At 50.4% G+C, this 24,571-nt stretch overlaps 1 protein-coding gene across 1 annotated transcript; it reads left to right on the top strand.

Annotated features, from left to right (window-relative positions):
* On the top strand, window positions 1-6,995 carry RHOV (ras homolog family member V). The gene is made up of 3 exons (XM_009473779.2): window positions 1-350; window positions 3,736-3,794; window positions 4,134-6,995. Exons 1-3 carry the CDS (start codon window positions 155-157, stop codon window positions 4,572-4,574), a joined length of 696 nt encoding a protein of 231 aa, XP_009472054.1. The 5' UTR covers window positions 1-154; the 3' UTR covers window positions 4,575-6,995.
* Window positions 6,996-24,571: the final 17,576 nt, after the last annotated feature.

The following is a 24,571-nucleotide window of genomic DNA, read 5'->3' as shown; positions in this document are numbered from 1 at the left end:
GGCGGGCCGGAGAGGGTGGCCCCGCACGGCAGCGCGCAGCCCCGACAGCAGCCCGCCCGCCCGGGCATGGCAGCGGCCCCGCCGCGCCGCTCCCCGCGCTGAGCCCCGCCGCGCCCCCGGTGCCGGTGCCGGTGCCGGTGCCGGTGCCATTGCCATGCCCCCCCAGGAGCTGCTGGACTACTCGCCCGCCCTGCGGAGACACAGCCCCCCCCGGGGCAGCGGCCCGGAGCTGGGTATCAAGTGCGTGCTGGTGGGCGATGGCGCCGTGGGCAAGACCAGCCTGGTCGTCAGCTACACCACCAACGGGTACCCCGACGAGTACCAGCCCACCGCCCTCGACACCTTCTCCGGTAGGCGCCCGGGGGGCGACGGGACGCGGCGGGCGGGGGTGAGCCTTCGCCTTCCCGGCCGGAGGGGCTGCCGCCGGCGGCTTTGCGGGTGTAGGGTGCGCACGGCCTGCGGGCACCGAGCCCCAGGGCGTTTTCTGCCACTCGGACCCAGTCCCGCAGGCGTTTTGTGGAGTTTAGCAGGTGGAAGTCTTGCATTTCACAGCTTCGGGTGTCCGCAGGGCGTGTGTCAAGTTGGCTGGCAGCTTCCGTGAAACTGGTCACCTTCCTGGGTTTGTCGTGTCACTACAGCTAAATGGAAGGGGACTTCATTTTTTGTTGGTGGTGGTGGGTTTTAGCTTCGGAAATATCACAGCATTGAAGTGTAGGCTTTCTAGCTTCAACTGATATTCAGCAAAAGCATCCTTTTCTCCACTTGTCCACTTAAGTTGGCGTTGAACAGAGGTTGCCAAACAGCTGAAGGCCTTTCTAAGTCTGGCTAGAGTTGCCCTCCCGGTCAGCTGATGAGCTCTCACTAGTTTCCACTTTTGTAAATGCCATCTTTGTTCTTGTTCTCCGCTCCTCTTCTTTTGGGCTCCAATTTCTAATATAAACCCCAGGAAAATACAAAGCCCTTTGAATGATTTCTGATCTTCGTCTGATGTGAAGAAACACAACAGTACGTGACAGTATAGATCGGTAGATTAGAGATGGGCTCAAGTCAGACCAGGAACGAGACTTGTAGTGTGTCATAGTCTCAGGGGTTCCTAGAGGGAGCGTTTTGTTTGTCTGAATGTCTCCCCAGTTGCTCACTCTTACACTGGGAATTGTTGATTTGCCTTGACCCTCTCCAAGCTCTTCCATTGTCACCTGAAGGAAATGAACTGGGAACACGCTGCTGTTCAGGGTCCAGTGGTCCTTTGGGAACAGATGTAAGGAGCCCTCAGGTCCTCCAAGGGAAAGGTTGCTGCTCTCTCTGCTCCCTTTACACTGATGTGTACAGTTTGGGGCTAAGAGAGGCTTGACATTACCATAGTTATTAGCCTCCACATTTTTGGAAAGGGCAAATCCATAGTAAAATGATCCAGAAAGGTGGAGGCAGTACGAGTTCAGAGACTCCCCGATTAGCAGCAGGTAGTTTGAAGATAGCTGCACATGGGTTTAGCCCCACTTTGAATGTCCAAGTAGCGAGCCTGACTTCCAAAGGTGCGTAGCATTTGCAACTGATAGAAATCAGAAATACTAAAAACAGGTCTTCCAAAGTTCACTTTCTGCTTACTGGGTGGAAATGGGAGAATAGAGATGTTTCCCTTCCCACTCCTACTCTTAACCTGGCTAAACTTGAGAAAAGTCCCTCCCTGGATCCACAAAGCACAGTTCAGGATCCATTTCAGAAATTTCAGCCCAATTCCCTCCACTCTTGGGAAATACTTGCAATTGAAACTGCCGGCAGAACTGAGCTTCCCAGTTTACATCCCAACCCTAGTTCTGGTCAAGGGACTGCAATGCCAGTACCAGTTAAAGATAAGAAGATGGGAGAAAGTATTGCATTATCAGGGCAATGGCTCTGGGACCGTGAACCGGCCACATCTGTCTGGGTGCTACCTCCTGCTGGGTGTCACTGCCAGGTAGAGCGGCCTTGAGTGAAACATGTACCCAGTGACCTTTCTCCAGCAGGCTATCCTGTTCTGCCGGCCCCTTCGCTATTGTACGGAAATCCAGCCTCATCCCGAGGGTGTGTACCTTGCGAGGGCGGTATTTGGAGGGCTGTTGCAGAGTTGCTAGCGTAGCTTAGGCTAGCAGCAGGTACGAAAAAAACTTTGTGCAAGCACTGGAGCAGCAGGTAATATATGTGGTGCCTTTCTTCTGAAGATTGTAAAACATTTCAGAGATGCTAATTCCTTCTCTCAACACGTGTGAGACAGAAGAAACCAGATACTAGAAAGGCAAATGCCCAGTGCCTTGAAGATCAAGTCAGGATCTAGCAGGTTCTTTGATCAGGAACAGGTTTCTCTTCCTCCTCTGGGGCAAAGATACGGTAACAACCCAACTGTTTCCCAGTCATAAGGAAGCAATGACTTTCAGCTACGCCGCGAGGAGTGGCACTGTGGTGGACGCACCCACCCCTTCGTTTTTCCTTCAGTCTCAGCCTCCCACCAAACTTCAGTTCATCTCTTGTGTGTGTCTCCCTCCTTCTCCCCAGACTGCTTTCAGGGAGGAGTGCTCTCCTCCAAGAGCTTGTGTTAAACTCTCCAAGTCAGTTGTTTCTATCACTTTTCTCACGTGGCGAATCACTTCAAGAATCACAAAGGCTTGATCCTGGTTCTGTTTTGGAGGTTTTTTGGGGGGTTTTTGTTTTGGTTTTTTGTTTGTTTGGGTTTTTTTAAACCAAAAGGACAATAAAGCCTCCTCCTGGGCACAGCGATGGCATTTAGCTAGCTTGTGTCAAGTGCCAGCCATTGTCACCTTAGCCAGGATGTCCGCCTCTATGCAGCAGAGCACAGCCCCATCCATGTTGCAAGGATTTTAAAGTGATTTCCAGCTCCCTCAACCCCTTTCTCCTTTTCCTTGGTTCTTAGCCAGTCTCTGGTCTCTGCGGTGTCTGTGCACTTAAACATCTAACAGTTTCATTCCAGATTTCCATCAGAGGTCCTGCCAGCCCTCAGTCTGAGTCAGCTGATAATCACATAAAGGCTTACCGTGATTAGGGAGTGAAATGGGAGCAGACCTTACATGTGTAACTCAGCAGTTTTTCAGTGTGTGGATAGTCTCTGAAGGGGATTTCACTCATCACTGTTTCCTTAATAGCTGCTTCATTTCAAAGTTGGGTTTAGGTCTTTGCTTTTCCTTAGCTAGGACACTCACAGAGACACCTTTTTTTTTTTTTTTTTTTTTTTTTTTTTTTTTTAAGGCCAAATTTCTGGCCTGGATGGGAAAAATCTCCAGTAGCTTGTTTAATGGAGACTGATTTGAACTTCCACTCTGGGTCAAAAAGCTAGGCACAAGTTGCTGAAGTTCTCAGTTTGTGTTTATCCTTATCTGCTTTCTTGGGTTGTGGAAGAAGAACAACAAGTTGTTCTCAGGGCACCGTTTGGCTAAGGGCTCTTCTCTAGAGGAGCAGTTGTCCAGTAATAGGGAGTGATTCTTTCAAAATACTGGAGAAGAGCCTGAAACACCTGAGGGATAACCAAATCAGGAAGTCTGTTGCAGGTCTCTTAATGTTCCCAGTGCAAGCTTCAGCTGTTTTAGTGAGCTTTGGGAGGATGCTCAGCAAGGAGGACAGACTTGAGTGACTTCAGCAAGTCTGTTCAGTGGGATACAAAACAGAGTGCTCTGGGGAAAAACCTGTATGAGTGTGTGTATTGTGGGCGACTCCATTACACTCACCCTTATTCTCTTTCTGCCTCAGTGCAGGTCCTGGTGGATGGAGCCCCGGTCCGGATCCAGCTGTGGGACACTGCTGGACAGGTAAGCTCTATCAAAGCAGCTGTCAGCTGCTCCCTGTCCTGTGGGACAGGGACTGTTTGCAGGCTTTTGAGGAAGGCAGTGTTTAGCTGGGAAGGAAGGAAATGCAGTAGTCCAGCATCAGCCGTTCGCTGGTATGGCAGTCACAGACGGGTGAATGACAGACTCCCTCAGCTCTGAAACTTGTGCCTGAACCGTGGCATGGCCACAAAGTCAGCACCATGCCCTGCCTCTGAGGGTGTCGCTGTCCTAGTTAACATGTGAAAAAGCCACTGCAGCGTCATGCTGTTAGGAGATCAGTCCAGTGAAGACTTTTTTTCCCCCCCCCTCCATTTTCTACAGGAGGACTTTGACTGTTTGCGCTCGCTTTGTTACCCCGACACTGACGTCTTCCTTGTCTGCTTCAGTGTGGTAAACCCAAGCTCCTTCCAAAACATTACTGAGAAATGGATCCCTGAGATACGAACTCACAACCCCCGGGCGCCGGTGCTGCTGGTGGGGACACAGGCAGACTTGCGGGACGATGTCAATGTCCTCATCAGCCTGGATCGCTACCACGTGAAGCCTGTGCCCCGGCCTCAGGCAGAAGGTCTAGCTGACAAAATCCGGGCTGAAGCCTACCTGGAATGCTCAGCACTGACCCAGAAGAACCTCAAAGAAGTTTTTGACATGGCCATTGTCAGCGGTGTTGAGCACAAAGCACGGCAGGAAAAGAAGATGACTGCCAAAGGCATCAAAACTCTCTCCAAGTGCCGCTGGAAGAAGTTCTTCTGCTTTGTCTGAAGCTGCTTTGGGGGGGGGGAAAGAAACACCTGATGCCAGTATTGGCTCTGCACCTTCTTGGAGTGACTGCTCCTGTGGCCCCAGCGAGGAGGGTATGATAAGCTGCTGGGCTTGGAAGCCTGGCTCTTGCTGGGTTACAGTATCAGATGCCTACAAGACATGAACTGGATTTCCATTGTGCTGGGATGTGGCATGGTCCAGGCAGCTCTAAGTACCTGCTGGACATGTCTGCAGTGTCCCAGACTAGTGGGAGCCTTCAATACACCAAGACTCAGTACCCCAGAACAGGCAGGTTCCTTACATCGTTCAAATGACCAGTTTTCTGTCTGAAGCTAACACACTTTTGGAGTCCTGATGTAGCATAATAAACATGAGGGACTTTTGAAGTCTGCCTCTGTTTTGGCTGATTTACAGGCTTGGCAGAGAGTAGGGCTGGGACAGTTACAGGCAACTGCAATGTGGTCAGACACGGGCTGCCGAGTTTGTAACAAGAGACTTGGGTTCCCTCTCTGATTCTGCTTGCCAAAATAGGTAGAAGTCACTTGGCTGTGAAAAAGCAGTGCTCTTTCTTAAAGGCCCTGTACTGTGAGTACCTTTGAGAAGGCTTTTCCTAAATAAAGGCCATTAGCAGGCTGAAGAGAAGATGCACTGGGAGCTACAGTAATTCTTTAAGCAAAACATTCTCTGAGAGGACTCTGTAGTCCAGTGGGTGCCAGTGCTATAGTCCTGTCTTAAGAGGTAGTCATGAACTTGGGGACCTATTTTGAAAGGCCTTTTGTGTGTGGTGTTTTGAGAGAAAGAACAGGCGAGGAACAGTGATGAGTGGCTCTGTCTGTCTAGCAGAGACGAAACTGTGTCAGCGAAGGGTTTGTAACACTACCAAGGGATGAAACGTAGGTGCATATAATGACAGAAGAAGAGAGAAGGAAGAAAAGGAAGGGAGTAAAAAGGAAAAAGAGAGATGGAAGGAAGAAAGGGAGATGGAGAAGGAAAGAAGAATGAACATTGTTAAATGAAAGTCATGATTCTACTTAGTTGAGATGCTAATATTCAGTGAGTCTTCTAGGGACCTGGAAAATTTGCTGGTGATCTTAATTTCAAAGTAATATTGTCCATACATTAAGTTCTGAATGAAAAGGAGGGGGTTGTAGTGCAAAAGAGAGAGAGTTCCTCTTGGTCAGTAAAATCCTCAGTTTCAGATCTATGCAGGAGAACAGAATTCACCTTGTACTGTTCTTCCTGAGGCTGCAGAACAGGAACGGAGGGCTCAGGGCTTCTTTCTGTTGTGCTTCCTTTTCTCAAAAGTCACTGCTTGATCTGCTGAAATCAAAAGCAAAGGAAATCCATTAAATGCCTGCCAGAGAAAAACACTACGTTTGCTCCGTTCCCCTCTCACCTCTTTCTCAGGGGATTAATCTCTCAGTGAGTCTACTCACATTTTATTACAGAACTTGCATCAGATTCTAAAACTTCTTTCACAGAGACATTTCGTTCTTGTTTATGTAGCAGAGAGCATGACAGGTCTGTCAAGCAATGCTTTCAATACTCAGGGGGTTCTCTGCATCTGGCCATGGCCCATCACTTTGGGGACACTCTGGAGTAATGTGACAGAAGGAGATATAGCTGTGGATTGTTTGCCCTGCACCAAAAGCAAGCATACCTGAGCTAGCGGGCCTGTAAAAAAAAACAAATGCAAGTAACGCAGCATGGCTCTGGATCTAAACAAATGCCTGCAAACATCTCTCACAACCATCCCTCTTTGTGGCGCAGCTCATGTTGTCCCCAGGACGTGAGACGAGCCTGCTGTCTCCCTGGGTGGTATCACAGTGTGAAAGAGGTGGGCAGGTCTTCTAGCAAAGGGATGTGGCCCACAGCCTTGGAGCTGCTTGTAGGGTAAGGCTTAGAGACCTGAAAAGGATGGCGTGTCAAAATGAGCTGAACGTTGAAAGGACTCCCCCAGCTGAAATGCCATCTGTGTCCAGTGAGGAGTCCTAAGAGATGGAGAGTACAGAGGCGGTAGCTAGAAGTGACATGTCCTGCACACCTCTAGGCAGGACACCGCTTCCTGAAGCAAGCTCTCCCTCAGCAATGCATCCCTGCATGTATTTCCTAGCTGTACAGACACCTTTGCTGTATCACTAGTTCAGTTTGTCTGTTGGGTCTTTATGCATTTCTTGAGCCTGTGAGACCGAGGGCTGTGGTGTGACCTGCTAAGGAGCATGCCATACCCCTATGGAGCAAATCCACAGGTGGAAAGAACATCAGCCTCCCCCTCTGCTGGGGAGAGCAAGGGTTGTCCTGCAGTAGCGTGGTATGAAACAGGGATTATTTCATTCTGGAAAAGAAACTGTACTGAGAGCTGCTTTCTTCCTCTGTGATTGTGTCTAATATTTGTTCAAATAAATTTTTTTAATGTCTGCATTTGTGTTTGTAATTTTGTCAGTGCGAAATAAGCTGGGTACTACTAGCAATGGTAAAAATCCCTTCATAGCTGACACCTTCCAAGATCCTTCTGTTGCCTCAGTTAATTTTCCTCTCCCTCAGCAGCTTCTCAGGGTGGAGGCTGCTGAAGGGGATGGAGTAGCAAATATCCAAGGCTTTCAGTGCCTCTCCCCAGAAGCCACCATCCAGGGACCAGTCAGGAGGCCCTCCCAGCACTCCCTGAGACAAGCCCATGTAGGACTTGCATTTGCAACCTTAATAACAGCATGCTGCTCTGTCATTAGGCTGGTGGGTAATTTAGCGACCAGCTTTATTTAACTTACCTTGGTAGTTTAACACTGGCTCAAGTGCTGAAAAATTTTGTCCGTGCCACATAAGACACACAAGCTTTGTCCAAGATAGCTCACAGGGCTCATCCTTTTTACTTTATCATCGGCATCACAGGTAGGTCAGGGCTCCCATCTGTCCACATCTGGGGCCCCATAGCTGCTCCAAAGGCAGAGGGCTGGGAAGTGAGGCTGCTTTGGGAGTTCGGCAGAGAGGTAGGAAAGAAAATGGACAAAACCCGCAGTGTAGCAGAAGTAATGAGCAAATGTGATTCAGAAACTAGAAGGGAATAGGAAATTACTGCTGATAAAACATGATTTAGGAACTTGTTTGGTATGTTTGTTTTTTTTTAACAAAGTCTGAGACCACACTGTCCTCCTGCAGTCTGCTGTTTGCCAGATGTAAAGCGACCTGTGGGATTATTTGGAGCCGGCTCCCAGCTTTGCAGCTTCCCGGCATTAGAGCTTACAGAAGAACCTGTGAATGGAAATAGCAGCAAAGTGTGAATTAACTTTACGGGGTGTGAGTCATCCCACTGAGCCATATCCTGTCATGTGCACAATAAGCACCCTAAAACTCCCTGAAACCCATGAACAAAGCTGAGCTCCTGGGGGTGGGGGTGAATCTGTCTCATTAAATGGAGTGTCCTACCAAAGCCACCCAAGGCATCTTTAAAGCCTTGCTCTAGTCCTCTCCATGGTGCAGTACTGGACCTGTGCTCCTACCTGGCTCTGGTACAGTTTGGGCTTGTTTCTGCATTGCAGTGCTGCTTGACCAACCTGTATTTTCAGATGATGCTGACAGCACAGGAGAGTTCCTGGGAGACTGTTGCTAACACAAACCACCCCACCAGGCTGGATGAAGCTAGCCAAGCCCATTACTAGCCCAGCACAATTCCACACAAGTGCCACTTACTTCAATGCCAGAAAGGATCTTTATGATTAGTTGACCTGACTTGCTCCATAGCACAAAGCTCGGCATCAAATGCTAAAAAAACCATTGTGCCTATAGGGTGGAAACTTTCTAGTGCCTTCTTTCTTGCTCAGGTCTCTGATTTGGATCCTGATCAGCAGACTCCTGCACAGTCCTGCATCCAGCAGAGTAGCTCATCAGGGCTTTCCCACCAGCATAAGCAACACTGCAAGTGCTTCAGTACAGGTACGCGCCACTTCTTGTAATTGTGCATGAAGCCGGTGTGCTAGCTGCCGCTCTCAGCTGCCATCTCTGAAGGAGCTGAGCTCGGGTGTCAGCAACAGTAAGAACATGGTGTTGGAAGGACCCTTTTGTTTCCTTTCTCTGTAGGTAGCACACCCTAAATGGGCTTAGTTGCGCCAAGAAGGTTCCCAGCTGGCAACGCTTTCTGAGCTTCCATTGAACCCTGACTGGGAATTAATCCCCCAAGTAATACCAAGTTTCATCGGACTCAACACAGCCTCCTTCCAGCCCCAGAAGAGCAAGTCTGAAGGGTCTCTTCAGGAGAACTTTATGCCCTGTAGGTTACGTCCTATTTACTTTGAAGGGACAGGATGAATTATTACCAGGTCAGGAGCTGACATGAGCCTAGCAGCAGGAACCTGGCTGTGCTTGAATCCTGTTGAAATGCAATTACCAGGGAACAGCATCCTCTCCCATTTCCTGAGAGGGGTATGATTGCATTAACAACCTTATCACCTTCTTAACACCCCCCCAATTTAATCCTCATGTGCTAGCTAACTTTTTCTTCAGGTTGCTCCAAGTTTAATGTCATTCAACAATTAGGCAACCATTTCCAGCTTGGAAGCAGGGTCTGGTTTGACTTTTCCCAGCTGTAATGACAGCTAAGTAGCCTGCTTCAACTTTGCTCCTAATGCCTCCCTGCCCCTGGTTTGGGCTAGATGGGTCCCCTCCCGTGGTCCCCTCTGTGGCCTCGCAAATAGCAGCGTGGGAACACTGGAGGAGCGGGAGTGAGCAGAGGCACTGCTCAAACCAGCACTGGCACCAGAAGAAAAGTTTGTCCTCTCGCAGCCTGTGCTTCAATCAGGCTGCTGCTCTTCCAACCCTGCCGAGAGTCCCCTGTGCCCACAAGGCTGTCCTTGGCCCACTTGGGCTGCTTAAAGATCTTGGCTCTCCTTTATATCATTGCCTCTCTTGGAGCCATGCTAAATCACTCTGTAGTGGGCCCAGGAGATAAAGCATTTATACAAAGACAACACTCAAATTTTACAATATGGCTCCAAGACTGTCCTCCCTGTACTGGAGGATGCTGGTCAAGACCCAGCTCCCACTCTGCATCTGCTCCCAGAAGAGGAATCAAAGAGCTGGCGCAGCTGGCACCTGGGCCTCCTGGAAGCTGCTTACTCATGCCTCTGCAGAGTCCAGCCCCTGGGCTCTCCGTTCCCACCGTATAAATACAGCATTGTACTTGCAAAGACCTATTGCACAAGAGAGCAGGGTATGTTTCAACGTATCCCTGAGACAGGTTCCCTCTGCTGCAGCCCCACGTGATCCCCGTTCCCAGGGTGACACATTGCCCTTTCCAGCTCCCGGCCTGAGCCGCTCAGCATCCAAACTTGCAGGACTTGTTCTGGAAGAGCAGGAGGAGATGTGGGTCCCATCCTCCCCCTCCATCCCCTCACCCCCAGCGCTGCCCCTGGGGCAGTGTTGTGAACTGAAATACTCTGGTTTCTGCTGCTGTGGAGGAACATCAGGTGCGGGAAATTTGGCTCGGGGACAAGTTTCACCACGAGTCACTGAGCCAGGCCTTTCTTTCCCATGAGATAATCTTGGGCGGGGCAGACAATCTCTTAAAATTAAAATACAATGAAAATACACGGGCTTCCCAGGGTTTAGGGTAGATCTCTCTTTCCTTGTTTTCTCAGAAAGCGAGCCAGGTGCTGCTGAAACCTTCCCCAGGCTTGCGGCACAGAGGCCAGCGCTGCAGCGGCAGCGACCGCTCCGCCTCGGAGCCAGGCCTGGCTTTCTGGCCAGGGGATGGTGCCCACTGCTCCCCCAGCCCCTGGCTGCCAGCAGGAGCCCACCCGTGAGACCTGGCTCTGCTGGCGGCGAGGGTGGGAGAGCTCGACCTCCCATGGAGGAACCTCCATGGTCCTGTAAAGGAGGATGGATGGGAAAGCGCGGATTAGCAAGTCAAGCATGGATGGCAAAGCCCCCTTCCCGTGGCACCCCAGCAGCTGCACTGCCGCCTTTTTGCTGGTGGCACGGTGGCATGGGGACAGCGCTGGTGATTTCCAAGTGGCCACGCACACTTGTGCTGGCGGTGCCATCAGCACTGTTAAAATCTGGGGGGACTCAGGGCACTCAAGTCATGGGCCTGCCCTTCCTCCACCATCCCCGTAAGTGTCTCACCCTGCCACCGAGCTTAACCCTCTGCTTCTCCAGGTGAACACCTGGTTACATAGCTCAGTGGCAACAGGGACACAGGGAGAAGCCAGGGATCCAGATGGGGTCTCGCTGGCGGTGAGCGTCAACACCCCAGCCCTGCAGACTGAGGTGCTTTCTCATCCAAAGGGGAAAGTCAGCATCACGTGCTGCAGCAGGGCCCGTCCTGAGAGGATTCAGTTCTCCCAGCAGAGCTGCATCCCTGCGGGGTAGACGGGAGAGAGGCTGGGAAAATGCTGCCTGAGCAGTGAGAATCGGTTTCGGGTGGTGTTGCAGAGCCCTAGCTGCTCTCCCGATGCAAGCCCTTTGCTGGGCCGCCTGCCCGGGGAGCGGTGTGTGCCTGGGGACAGCTGGTGCCTGCCACTGCCGGAGCCGCTGGGACGGCCGGGACGGCTCTCTGCAGTGCTGCGGCAGGCCGGGAGGCAGGAGGAGCACCCGGCTACGGGCAGAGCTTCAGAAACTGTGCATTCATCTTCCCTGCCAGTAAGTCAGAGAGCGCCTGGGGCGGACTGATGACGCATGGCACACCTGAGATCATTTTCATGGGAATAGACCCGTGAGAGACAGCGAGAGGAAGAGTCAGGGAAACTCTCCCAGCACTTCAGTCAGTGTCAGCATTCACAGGGCAGATTTCACAAGATAAACAAAAGCCTTTAATAACCGCACTGGAGGGAGGCTTTGAAACCCTGTGAAACCTCAGCCAGGAAAAAAAAGCGGCGGGCTCCTTGCGGAGCACCAACGCCACCCGCCAGCCAGAGACTCGGTGGCCGCAGAGCAAAAAAGACTTGCAAAAACCAGACCGTAAAGATCCGAGCGTGGGTACCCCAGCTGTACTCCCAGCTGTGGAGAGTAATACGCATGGTGCTATATATAGCACAGATGAATATTCATTCCCCTTGCTAAGGGGTTTTAATAACGTGGAGCAGATGAACAATGTCAGCCACCCTGGAATATTATCTGGGCAGCAGTGTATAATCTGAAGGGAGGGTAGGAGAGGATATCGAATGTTGTGATATCTTCTATAGGATGACTGGGTTTATTTCTTGTAAGCCAAATAAATTTGTAGAATAACAAGTTATTAGCATCTAACAGTAAAGTCTTACGAGACTCCTGTCAAAGGATGCTAAACCTGAAATACAGGGACTCCGTGCTAAGCAATAAATACAACCGTACCTTGGGAGGAACAGGATATCCTGCAGCACCAGGCTGGCTGCCTTATGAGTACCAGTAACAGCAGCATCCTACCTTTCCGTTCAGTGCATTTATTCACTATCTCCAAACATCTCTTTTCAGATGATAAAGACACTGCATTAGGTGCTGGGAGAGAGGGTAAGTCTAAATATAGTTTAGGTCACCAGAAACCTGGAAGTGCTAACCCAGGCTTTAACATAATTTCCTTGTGTGGTTTTGGGTGAATGAGTTCCCTTTTCCATTTGCAAAAGGGAGCTCCCTCCCCTCCATGGGGTGTGATACACATTTATTAACTGGTATTCACAGGCTGCCATAGCAGGGGAAGGGTTATTGCCAGGAACATCACAGCGCTTCTCCTCATGGTCCTCAAAATGGGACAAAAGCCCTGAGATGTGTCCAGACACCAGTCTCGATTATTGTCCTCTGTGAGTTTCCAGAGATATCCGAAAACCAAACTCTGTGATTATAGCTCCAGCTCTGGGGTTCAGGCAATTAAGGGAGAAACTCGGTATTCATTTAGAGCAAATGTCTCCAGCCTTCAGAGCTGTTGAAGGAAACATGAAACCCCATGGTATGGAAAATTAGGAGATGATTAAAAGGAAGCCCTATACATATTGCTACTTAAATGGTACATATGCCACCTTGGTGATGTGGCGGGAGAGGAGGAAGAATGAAATGTGGTGTCTTCATATAGCTAGTACTAGCAAGTCCCCAGAGAAAAATAGAGAGATGGTCCCAAAATGCAGAATGTAGGAAGCATCAAGGAGCATAAAAGAGTAGGAAGAGACAGAGTCCTGCTCTGAACCCTCTGTCCTAGAGCATGGCTTTATTGGTAATTAAAAACTACATCTCAGCTTAATTTTCTTCCCACACTTGGCTGTACTCTATCTTACCCCCATCTCAAAGAGGCATGTCAGTCCTTTCATATCCTCACTGGAGTTCACAGAGCTTTGACAGCATTAATCAGAGGCAATTACCTCTGCCTCTTTAGGCAGGGATATCAGACCTGAGCCTAGGGTGACTCATCGCAAGATCGCTTCCCCCTGCAAGGTTCTTCCAGACGTCTCCTTTGCCTGGAGACCTCAGCTGCCTTTGGTCATTCCATGCCTGGGAAACTCTCCTGGCAAGGAGCAAGCCCCAACTACTACCCAGCCCCGTGTGCTCCACATCCCCGTCTTTTCACCTCACCTGGTGGAACCAATAAGAGGGTTATGGGCTGGTGCTGGCCAGGAATTATCTAACCAACATTTTCACATTTTCATAGGTTAGCCTTTTCCAATGGATTTTTGGGTGGAGCAGTTCTGTTTTGGTGATGCAAATGCAGCCAGGACCACAGGTCTGTTCTCAGCAGTGGGTCTGGATGAACCCTGGAGCAATCCATCCACACTGACCACTCCTGACTGGGACATCTCCAGGATTCCCACCTTCCTCCTGAGAAGAAACGAGTTGCACCTTCAGCCCTTGCAGCTCTGATGCCCTAAGAGCCCTGGCTGGAAGGAGATCCCATTCAAGATCCTTTGGCTCTGTGGGAGGGGAGATCTCTCAGAGGTGAACAGACCATGCTGTTTCTTTCATTAGGAGAGAAAGGACTCATGGTTTTCTAGAGGGAAAGTTTTCTGTCCTACGGAAATCCCAGGGTTCAGTGTGGGTCATAACAAAAATCTACTTTGGAATATTTGCCAGAAATATTCCAAAGTAGTAGAAATATATGCCCCAGAGAAGAAATGGAGTTTCAGCAAGCTGTAGCACTTGGAAAGGAAGTGAAATCTATTGATATTATGCACAATATGAAGTAGATATTTTGTTACCATTAACGTTATTATTACTTACTAATAAATGTTTTTGTTATTAAGCTCAGCCTGCCAACACAGACCCTCTGTGAGTGTTGGCTGTAGGCATCCTCCCCACTGAAGCTGCATCAACCTCGTAGAGATCCTGACTTTGCAAAGAAACACCCAGGTGGCACTGGCCCACCGACCTGCACGTACCTCCAGTGCTTCAAGCAAGTGTTTGCAGGAGAGCAAAAGAAATCTGGTGGTTTAAAAGGGCACAAACTTCCAGCACAACCTCTCTGGCTGGTCAGCAAGCACACCATTTCACGTTGCTCCTGCCATACTATGAAATGAGGTTGGAGAAGTACGAGTGATGGGAGCCTACTGGGATAACTCCGTGAGGATCACTCCCCTTCTATTTCTTTCCTTCCCCTCCAAGCAGCCCACCAGCTAGGAGAGATTTCTGCTGGTCTGCAATAATTTGGATGCACTCTCTGTAGATCTGGCTTTGGGGTGCTGCTGCGCAAATACACTGGATTGGTGTTCTGGGGTCGAGAAGGAAAAATGAGCAGGAAGAAAAGCAATTGACTGAAAATAAACCACGTCTCAGTAAAGGGATGAAAGTCACTAAGGGATAATCTAGTTTTGTGCAGAAGGGCCGGAGCCCTTGAACACCCAGGGAGCTGGAAACGGGCCTGCCGCTCGCAAGGGCTGGGAAGCTCCCAGGGGGAATCACCCCACACGTGGGGTGCTGCTCACAGAGTCCTGCCTCATCAGTGCTGACTGAGCAGGGTACGATTGCTTTACGCAAAGCATTTCCCTGCGAAATATATACCGCTCTGGCTGTAAGGAAGCTGCCTGGTCATAATGTACATCGCTAATTGCAAAGTTGCACAAGAAGCTGGTTCTGAATTGAGCGAGAGCAGCTCGGTGAGCAGCCTGACGTGGCAGGGGCTGGCCGGGCAGCAGCTCACATCCCGCAAAATTTTCCAGGTCGTGCTGAACGCAGACTTATTTTCAAAGGCCAAATCTCAACATGGTGAACAGAGAGGGAAAATGGACACAAAGCAAAAATGCAAATGTCTTCTGCACGCTCCTTCATGACATGCACAGATGTGCTCAACTGTTGGCAGCGAGGGCAAAACAAATGAGCTGTCACTGCCATTTCGGGCACTGCTGGTGACAGGGAAATCTTCTGATAATAGGGACAGATTTCCAATGAGGAAAACAGCACTTCCCTTTTTGCTAAAACCTCTTTTCATCTCCTTAGCCAGCGTGTACATCCCCGACTCCTTTTCTTAAAAGGTGGACAATAGCCTCCTTACCAGTAGGAATTACCTCGGTGTTATGAAGAGGACAGGGACATGAAAAGCAGGCTTGTCTGACAGGGCAAGCCTTTCCATCACAGCAAAACACTGCGGTGCACAACAGGCTGCAACACTGTTTTGGTGCCCATTGTTCCTTTGCATAAAAGCCTTTGAACCGGAGTTAGTAATTATGGGAGCTGCACACTGCACAGCTCCTCAGCTGCTGATATGTTTATCAGTGGAGCATCAAGCTGACTTGCTTCCAGGAGGTTTAGATGGCATGGGGTCATGCTTGCATCAGCAAATAAACTCCTCAGAACTGGGACGATCTCTTTTGTATCTGTGAAGCAGACAGCATCAATGAAGTCCCCATCCCTGATTTAAATAGCTGCCTCAATTCAGCAGTGACATTAAGGATTTAAAGCTTGGGGACTGGAGAGGCATTGCAAAGGTGCAGGGGTGCTGCCTGCCATTTTCAGGAGGTTGAAAACAGAGGGGCTTTTAAACTAACAAATAGATCTTGCTATGCTAAAATACATTTTGTCATGAAAACACAAAGGTTTGCTTTCCTTTCACCCTGTCGGAACTTCAGAGTACTGCTGGCAAACACGTGGCTTAGAAACAGCCACTGGCCACATCGCGATCCTCTTTGACATCTACCCTTACCTGGGAGGAACAGGGATGCTTGGGCAGCAGGGCAGTCCCTCTGATTTGTCCTAGGGTGAATCAGGAAGTCTCAGCCTCCTTAGACACCCTATGGATTTCTGAAATCTCTCTTCTTTTGTGAGATTTATTGCTAATCCTATAGAGCTAGAAGATCCAGTGCTCTAACCATCAGATACATGAATTATTACAGTTTGGGATTAACTCCAAGGAGAGGTTGAGACATAGCTACTGTCTAGACTCCTTACAAGATTCTCAGCTTGGTCACGCTAGGAGTAGAAAAGGAACTTTTTAAGCAAAAAAACAATTTTTTTGACACAAATTAAATGGGTGCAAACTGGACAAAATTCAAGACAGGTTGGAAAGTAGAAGATGTTTTTCTGGTCACAGAGCCTGGAGGTTCTGGGGAGGTTTTCAGCTGGAACAGTGTGAGAACAAACCCCTCCCCTTGAAGACAGAGCATGTCTTGTTTATGAAAACTACTAGATGACAAAATTGTCTAAAATAGAAGGTAAGTAAGTGGACATGAGTCAGGAGGCCCTTTCCAGCCCTGCGTTCAAAAGCATTTTCAAAGGACTGCCGTACCTTACAATTACGACTGTGCTGGGGATGGCTCCCGAGCTCCACAACACTCATCTCTATGAGAAATTTGGACCATACTATGTGCAACATGTATTACTCCACTCTAATTGCAGCACAGACAAGCATAGACTTGGTTAGGAACCGAACATGGTTTGTCTCATTGCTTTCAATGGCCAGTGTTAAGCACCTGTACATTGGCTCTTCCCTTGTAACACAGTCCTTAGTTGGGACCCTGGCCTCCTGACCATCACTTTTCTCCTGGGACAACTGGGCAGAGAGCTGATTTCCTTACTGCTTGGGCTGGGACAAGGACTCTGCCATCATCAGCTACCCACAGATTTGGGCTCACAAAAATCGACCCAAGACACCGGGGATGGGAGCGCAGCACCTCAGCAGACAGCCCCAAACCCACGTCACAGAGGCAGCAGTCCGGTCATGAGAAGGTGGCTAGTCAAGCTCTGAACATATCAAGGAGGAGTTGTTTTGTCCTCTGCTCCAAGGAAATGAAAGGCACCCTGGAAAGGACAGTTTGGTTCAGCTTTGCTGAAAAACACCATTAAGCTGGGTGAGAAGACAGCCAGGTCGTTTTTACCTCCACACAGTTGCTGGAGATCCCCCATGGATAGGAGCTGGAGTGTGGGTCTCATGTACATACACTGGGGTGAACATTTCCTTGTCTTGAATTTTGCTGTAGGACACTCAACTGAAGTTAGCTTTCTTGGAATCCGAGGCACTGTTTTTTACGGCCAAGGCACGTTTTCAGTCGTTAGGGTTCCCATGGTGCTTTCTGCAAGGTTTGCAAGTGTCCCACCCAGACTGCTATTGGAGTGCTTTGCACAGTGCCAAAAATCTCCTCAGTGGTTCAAACTAGAAAAATTTATTACCACTTCCTTTCCTGACACCATTAGGTCTGGTGCAGAAAGCTTACAGGGTCCCAGGAACATACAGAGAGATACGGTGCTTCTGTGACTGGAGAAAGATGCTATCTCCTGCCTGATGCTGTGATATTTGGGTTGTGCCACATGGTCTGGCGGTTCCAGACGTCTTGCAATGCATATCAGAACTCTCTGGGGAAAAAAAAAAAAAGACAGGAAAGAAGGGAGTGCTGAGAGTCAAACAAAGGTAGAGTTTATGGGAAAGTGAAGGGGAGGGGGGCAAACACGAGCAATAGGAAGTTAGACTTTGAACAAGCCTGGTCATGCCTCGGGTACTGGTTCTACCTGCCTGCTGCCTGACCACAGCCCAGTCTGCCCAGTGACTGCAGTGGGAACTGGGGCGCGGAGCAGCACCGAGCGAGCGGGGTTTGTTTGCTGGTGGTGTTCCTGCGGAGGGGAGGTGGCCAAGGCACGTTGCGATGAGCGCGTCAGTCAGCCGGCAGCCCTTGCCAAAGGCCCATGCGCAGGCACCAGAAGTGGCTCTGGAGAGGAAACGCTTGTTCACGTGTGACGGCTCCGTTGCAGGGCCTGGGAAGCAACTGGTTGTGGGAAAATGACAGAGGAGGATGCAGTGAACTCTGCAACTCACCTCAGGGTGCATCTGGTTGCCGAAAGGGGCGGCAGAGGAGGCCCTGGTGACAGGACCAGGTATATTCACAAGTCATCGCAGCTTAGCATCATCCCCTCTTTATGGAAGAGAAATGACCCCCCCTATCCAGAACATTTGCCTTTCTCCTACCCTACAGAGTTTAAAGATCTGTCCAAGCTTTGAGCTTGGTGAGAAGAGGCAGCACTCAACTAAAACAGCAAACACCTGGGCATGTGAGCCCTCCTCCATTTTGAAAGAGAAGCAGCATACTCCAAAGCCAATTACAAACTGGGATCAACTGTTCTGGATTTCATTAGTTATGTATCAAATCGGCCATCCCAGGAGGAAAAGTCATTAGGAGGTATAGAGTAGAAAGGGCATTAGTTGGATGGAGTCAGGTAAGACAGTTATCTCCCAGGGAAGGGCAAGCATCTTGTGCTCCCTGCCATCCTCATTTCCTAACTTTCCAGGTGTGGAGACAACAACTGTGCATTTCTGCTTTGTTCCTGCTGAAGAGAGCAAGCAAAGGGAGGCTCAAGTACCTGATTTGCAGCTCGTCTGAGATTTGCGAGCACCTCAGCTACAAAAACCTTGTGGAGAAACTTCACTGGAGTGCAAGGAGTGGAGCAGGGACACAGGGCTTGGTTCCCTCCAGCCTAGAAACCTGCCGAGCTCTTCAAAGCTACCAAAAAAAAACGTGCTACCACCACTTTTTTTTCACCCAGAGGGAAATGATGACTGAGTGGCCTTTTGTACCCACTTTATGTACAATGCAATGACTGCATGGATGAAATTTGGGAGCATGCGGTTCCAGGGATGCAGACCCTGTGAGCCAGGGCCCAGGGTGTCTCTTTCTGGCTCTGGGAGTGGCTTTTCTCCTGACCTACTGATGGTCACACGCTCAGCCCTGCCAGGCAGTCCTCGGCCTGCTATCTCAGGTGACTTATGCAAAATAAGTGGCTGCTTTTGCCCCAGACTCAGGTTCTGCTTGAGCCTGCGCTCCCGGGCTGTCGCAGCCTGCTCCTCCTGCTGCCGAAATCCAGGCTCAAGGGAGAAGCTTCTGCAGTTTTACACGCGGGTTTCACCACCGCTGTTCCAGGATCTTTCCTCACAGCCTCCTTGGAACGGGCTATCAGGAGAGTTTCCAGCCCACAGCCAGTTAATCATGCACAATTAACATAAGCCTGAATGCAGTGGGGAATAAATGAAAGCTGGGAAAGCCCCCTTTTCTCAGCAGCTGGATGAGGCAATTTACAGAAAGCCTGGAGGCATGGGGAAGAAGGAGCCTTTCATGAGGTTGTGGGTCCATGTGAAAGGGCAGATGAGGGCAGTTTGGGGCAGCACCCCTGGCCCCCTCAGCCCCAGTGCTGTGGGCCAAGGCAGGGCAGACACCAGACCCCAGATACAAGCCCCACTGCAAATGCTGCAGGGGAAAGCTCCCCAAACCACAGGGAGAAGCAAGGTGGCAATGTTACTCCCAATCTGCTGATGAAGAGATACATCGAGCAGGGATGCGACTTGCAGGACAACATGCAGAAGCTGGATACAGTTTTCTAGAGCCTTAGTCCAGTGCTGTAGAGCCAGGGCATACGGGGCTAGGGGAGATGTCAGGGCTGTCGGGTATGGTTTGACGTTTCTGGGTTAGCTTCCCTCAGAGATGCTCTCCAAGGCATGCTCCTGTAGGTTTTCTCCTGCCAGCACTGGTGCTCAGCTGATGCCCTGGGGAGTTGGTTCAAGGAGCTGCACTAGCAGAAAACAAATCCCTGAAAAGCAAATAACTTTTTGCCAGGATATTGGGGGGGGGGGGGGGGGGGGGCAGTGCTAATGTGAAGAAAGCAGCCAGAGCATGGGACTACCCCTTCAGCAGGGGCTAGCTGGAGGACAGGCTGAGTTGTAATGCTGAGCTGCTCCTTTGGGCTCAATTTTCACCATCAGCTCTGCAGGCTGTTGCTCACCCAGGGGTCCTGCCCTGTCTTGCACCCTTGGCTGGAGGCTCCCACCAACACAGAGGAACAGCCCAGCGGAAAGCTCACCCAGCAGAAAATCGGAACATCCCTTCCAGCCTGTCCCACCAAGCAGACCTGGCTGGCACTTGGCGATATGAAGACCAGCGCCCATGCGATGGAGCCCAGCTCACCTCCAGTGCATGGAGACAAACACATTCAGCAGCCTGGGAGAAGCTGCAGTGGATTGTGACTCCTGTCACATCAGCTGTGAGGTACAGCACACAAGATCCTAGGCCAGTTCCTTGCATCCAGAACCTTGCAGAGGAAGAGGAGCCTGGTGAAAAAATACCGATGAAAACAAATAGCTATTTTCTTGGTACTTGGGCTTCCTTCTGGACCTCACCCAGTTGCCTCAGGGTTGGCCAACAGTGGAAGTTTCCCCAGTACACAATGCTTTTAGTATTCAAATGGCAGTGTCTGGTTACATTGACTATTTCCAAGCAGAGTCCTTCAGACGCTTACTCATTTTCAAGATGGCCAGATATTTGCATGGGTTTTACAGCTTTGTGTGCTTAAGACAGTAATGTGACGGGAATGCAACAGAAAAGGAAGAAGACAAAGCCTTGCTGGCTGAGAATGTGCATATACAGGGTGATGGGAAGAATGATATTGGGCACACACATCGGTGCCAGCTCTTCTCTTTATCTACGGGGCTGTGCTCTGAGCAGATCCTCTCTCTGATCGGTCCCTTAGCAGCTGAACGGGAAGATAAGTGGAAGGAGGATGGAAATTGCATGGCTGAGAAGCAGAGGGGTGGTGGAAGGATCAGTTAGCAGAAGACATGGCAGGCAAGAGGCAATTCCTGGGCAAATCTGTTTTCCATTTAAAACAGATTAGCCCAGGCTTTGGGGTAAAGGGGAAAAGACTTCCCCTTCTCCCAAAATACTAGGATGAGAGGGAAAGGAAGATTTGTTGACAGGGTGCAATTTTACAGCATAAGCAGGGATAGTTTCTAAATATGAGAGAGAACCAGTTCAAACTGGTTTAACAGAAACTTCGTGCACCAAAAACCTCTAGCGAGGACATTAGAATAAGAGTGTTGCATCCTCAGCAGCAGCTCCTGTCCGCTTGGCTGCAGAGCCACACGGTCCATGGAATGACCCCACAGCTCCCCAAAGCATCTGCCTCTGTCATTAAGCCTCCTCGAGTGTGTCACAAATGCCCCTTCATCTTCTAATATAGATTTGCAGCTGCCTCCAAGGCAGAGGCTTGGAAGACACGGCTACCAGCTTCCGAATTTGATGACACTCTACAAAAGGACTCTTTTGGCTTGTTTTCATTTTAATGAAGGTTCTACTGCCTGAAGTCCTCTGATTACAGGAAAAAAATTCTCTTATTTCTTTCAAAACATAGTGTGTGTGTTGCAGGGAGGAGTAGAAGTCAGCAAAAAAATCTGGGAAACTGATCCAAATATAGATAAAAAACAAGAGGGAGAAGCACCCACATGCATTTTTTTTAAAGTCTCACTGGCAAGTTTTTGCTGCTGGACTGGTGACCCCGGGAGCTGGGGCTGGCTCTGTATAACCAATACAAAACCAAGGGGAAGCAGACCCAGGGCACAGAGGACCCAGAAGAGGCTTGGGAAACTTGAGGTCAATTCTCTGTTCTTCTGAAGGTTGTAGCAGCTCTCCCCTGCCTTGCAGGTGGCTATGAGGCTTTGAGACCAGGGGGAGTATGGTAATATGGACCATAACATTACCATAGATGGGGAGGAAGGGAACAGGACCTCACATCTTATGGAGCTCATAGAGGCCCAGAGCATCTCACATCCTAGCACCCAAGTCCAGCAGCACACAATGTCACTGCTGGTTTGACAGTACAGTGTCCAAGGCAACACCGGGTGGGATATTAAGATATTGCTGCCCCCTCTTGTGGACATCTCAAAGGAGCTGGCAAACCCCACTGGGCAGCTGCTCTGGCTGAACAATAACCCCATAATGAATAAAAAATGCAGCAGTGCAGCCCACAGCCAGCAGTGGAGGCGCAGGCAGGAGGCAGGCAGCAGGGCTCGGGTCCCCTGAGCATGCCGCTAGGGGAGGGAAGGGCTCCCACCATGCCTACGTGAGAGGGACACTGTCGTCTAATTTAAAGAAGAGTTTCTGGCTGGGGGAGTCCCTGCAGCTCAAATTCCTGGGCCAATGCTTTGCTTCAACCGGTCACAAATATTTTTTAACAATCCTGAAACAGCCGGCATGTGGGTCAGGTGTGTCAGGGCAGAGAACAAAGACACAGACACTTTGTCTGCACTGAGACTTGTGGAAAATTTCCTCTCTTCTTGCCAGAGCGCCTGGCTGGCTCCAGCAGGGCTCCTGGCCTCTGCAGCTCCTGTCAAATTCTCACTGTCATTTTGTATATCCTCTCATGTAGGCTGGCTCTGGGCAACTTAGCGAAGACGGTAATTAAATGTTGGGTCTGGCCTCTGCAAAATCTCCTAGAGCTGTTACAGGAACCGATGGTGAGTTTCAAAACTCCTGACACAAGCTGGAGATGAGGACACCTCGGAGAGGCAATCATTGACTAAGGGCCACAGAAACGCTGTCACGCCTCAGGTGGCACCTTGCCCAGGAAACACTCATTTCCCCGCGACACTGGTCAGCCAAGCTTTCTTGCAAAAAGGTTCCTCCATACCCTTTTACATGCTGCAGAAGAGACTGGATCTGCCATAATTTCTATAGCTGACTGTATTTCCCCGTGACTATAAGCTATTACAGTAACATGCAGTTCTGTGCTTGATGACCAAGGGGAAATGGTCTTTTTCCAATTTCTCTCTCCATTTCTTCAAGGGAGAAAAAAGAGTGCCTGGAAAGTTTTCATAGGCTATTTCCCACATGGGCGCTACTTTAAGAAGCAATGTTTGCTTACTACATCTGGTCTAGCCATCGCACTTCACATCTGCATCTGCTCCAGTTAGGAGCTCAAACCACACTTCAGTAGGAGCAAGTCTGGTCATTCCTAATGCTTGCAGTAAGGTGAGAAAAAACAACATTCAAGAGTTCCCTTTATGTTATGTAGAGCTTGCAGACGACCCCGTCCCTCCTTCCCCCGAGTTTTAGAGCTCTCTTTTTAACCTGGATGAATTGTTTGACCTGAAAGCCAAAATAATTTCTTCCTTAAGCAATACATTTGGCCAGAGAGCTAAAGTAACTTATCAGAAGGTATCACATCACTGCGGCTTTTGTGCGGGGGACAATATTCTGGCCTGCCACTGTGGAGCCATCCCTTGTCGTGCCGGGGCGGCTGCTGTGTTTATGTGCAGAGCCATTGTGCCATGGGGAAGCCGGAGACACCCGATATTTAGCCGTGAGCTAATGCTTTCTGCATCTAGCCCGGCAGCCACACAAGCCTGCGAGGTCCCCTCCAGCCCGCTGGGATTAACTCAGCCAAAAGCTCGGGCAAGCCCTCCTTCCTGATGGTCAGAGAAAGGCAGGTAAAATGCTTTCCTGGCCAGAGAGGATGAGAGGCTCGATGGTCTTCCTTCTGCAGAGGTGGAGGTCACCAACAAGTCAGACCAGATACTTGTGAAGAGGCAGTGGGTTTCCCTCAGTGGAGCAGCACAGCGAGCAGCAGCTCCCAGGGCTTGGCAGGAGCCTGGATCCATAAGCCGTGCAAACAATCTCCTCGAAAACACTGACCTTGGTGGGGAAGACATTGCCTGCACCCACTGCAAGGACAAGGGGCCAGCTCCAGACCCCTGGGAACCTCCTGCACCACAGAGCAGCTGCGCTGGGGCGATGGGCTCAGGGGGGCCATGCTGGGGAGCTCCAGGCCAGGAGGAGCAGCTCTGCACAAAAACAAGCAACAGCTTCACATAACTGCTTGTTTCTGGCTGCAGCTAGGGTTTGCTCGCTGTCAGGCACAGCCAGTGAAACAAGGCAGCTCAGTTTTCACTGGAAAACATGTTTCTTAATCAGCTGACAGCAAAGCAGTCTTCAGTTCTGTTTATTTTTTTGGGAGGGGGATTTTCGTTTTGCAGAAAGTTTCAGGCTCCTGTTCCCATCTGAAAAACAAACCCATTTTAAAGAGCTGGGATTTCCCTGAGAGTGGACACCCTTGTTTCTGGTGAGGAATGAGCCGTCCCCTGCGGAGGGGGTGCGAAGGCTGAAGGCGGGTGGGATGCCCGGGGGTGCAGGGCCTCTCCCCAGCCGCCCCACACAGGAGCTGCGGGCGCAGCCCGAGTGACCCCACACGGTAAAACCTGGGGAATGCAGACGCCTGGCGTGCACGGTTACAGGTGTGGGTGTGCAGCACAGCACCGCTGCCTGGGTCTGGCCTCGGTGCCAGCTGTGTTTCTGAGTTTCCCTGGGTCGCGCTGGACGAAAATGGTGGCACTGCTCATGGCCCCCATGCCCCCCGCGCCCAGGAGCAGCAGCTCCCCTTGCAGCAGAGAGTGCCCATCGGGTGCCAAGCAGGAGCAGGGTCTGGCCCCTTCGCCTGCCGCTACGCCGCCTCTCACTGCCCCTCTGGCTTTTTGGGCAGGACGAGGAAGTGCTTTGCAAGCTGCAAAGCAAAGGGGAGGGCTCTGGCCCAACCTGCAGACTCCACCAGGGCCATGTCTAACACCAGGAGACATAAAGATGTCCTTTAAGTGAAAGAGACTGTAGTACACGTAGGTTTCTCTCTTTTGGAGACTCTCAAGAGAAGCAGCCTTGGTTTCAAACAGCACTCTCACACCAGGGGTTACCTGCACTGTGCTGGGACTGGTGACCCCATCGGCCGAGCAGCGCACGGCTCAGCCGCTCCTGGGGTGGCTCTGTAGGGGACGTGGGGGATAACGTAGGCGCAAGTAGCTGGAAACGGCAGGACGG

Source organism: Nipponia nippon, unplaced genomic scaffold (assembly GCF_047370975.1).
Source record: "Nipponia nippon isolate SJK-2023a ecotype South Korea unplaced genomic scaffold, ASM4737097v1 scaffold_10, whole genome shotgun sequence".
Classification (NCBI taxonomy): domain Eukaryota; kingdom Metazoa; phylum Chordata; class Aves; order Pelecaniformes; family Threskiornithidae; genus Nipponia; species Nipponia nippon.
The sequence above is the reverse complement of the archived record's forward strand: the minus strand, read 5'-3'. Positions and strand labels throughout refer to the sequence as shown.

Coding starts and splice junctions, on each gene's coding strand:
- RHOV (XM_009473779.2), top strand. CDS start 155: ATGCCCCCCCAGGAGCTGCTGGACTACTCGCCCGCCCTGCGGAGACAC. Junction 351..3,735: donor CGCCCTCGACACCTTCTCCG/GTAGGCGCCCGG, acceptor TTTCTGCCTCAG/TGCAGGTCCTGGTGGATGGA. Junction 3,795..4,133: donor TGTGGGACACTGCTGGACAG/GTAAGCTCTATC, acceptor CATTTTCTACAG/GAGGACTTTGACTGTTTGCG.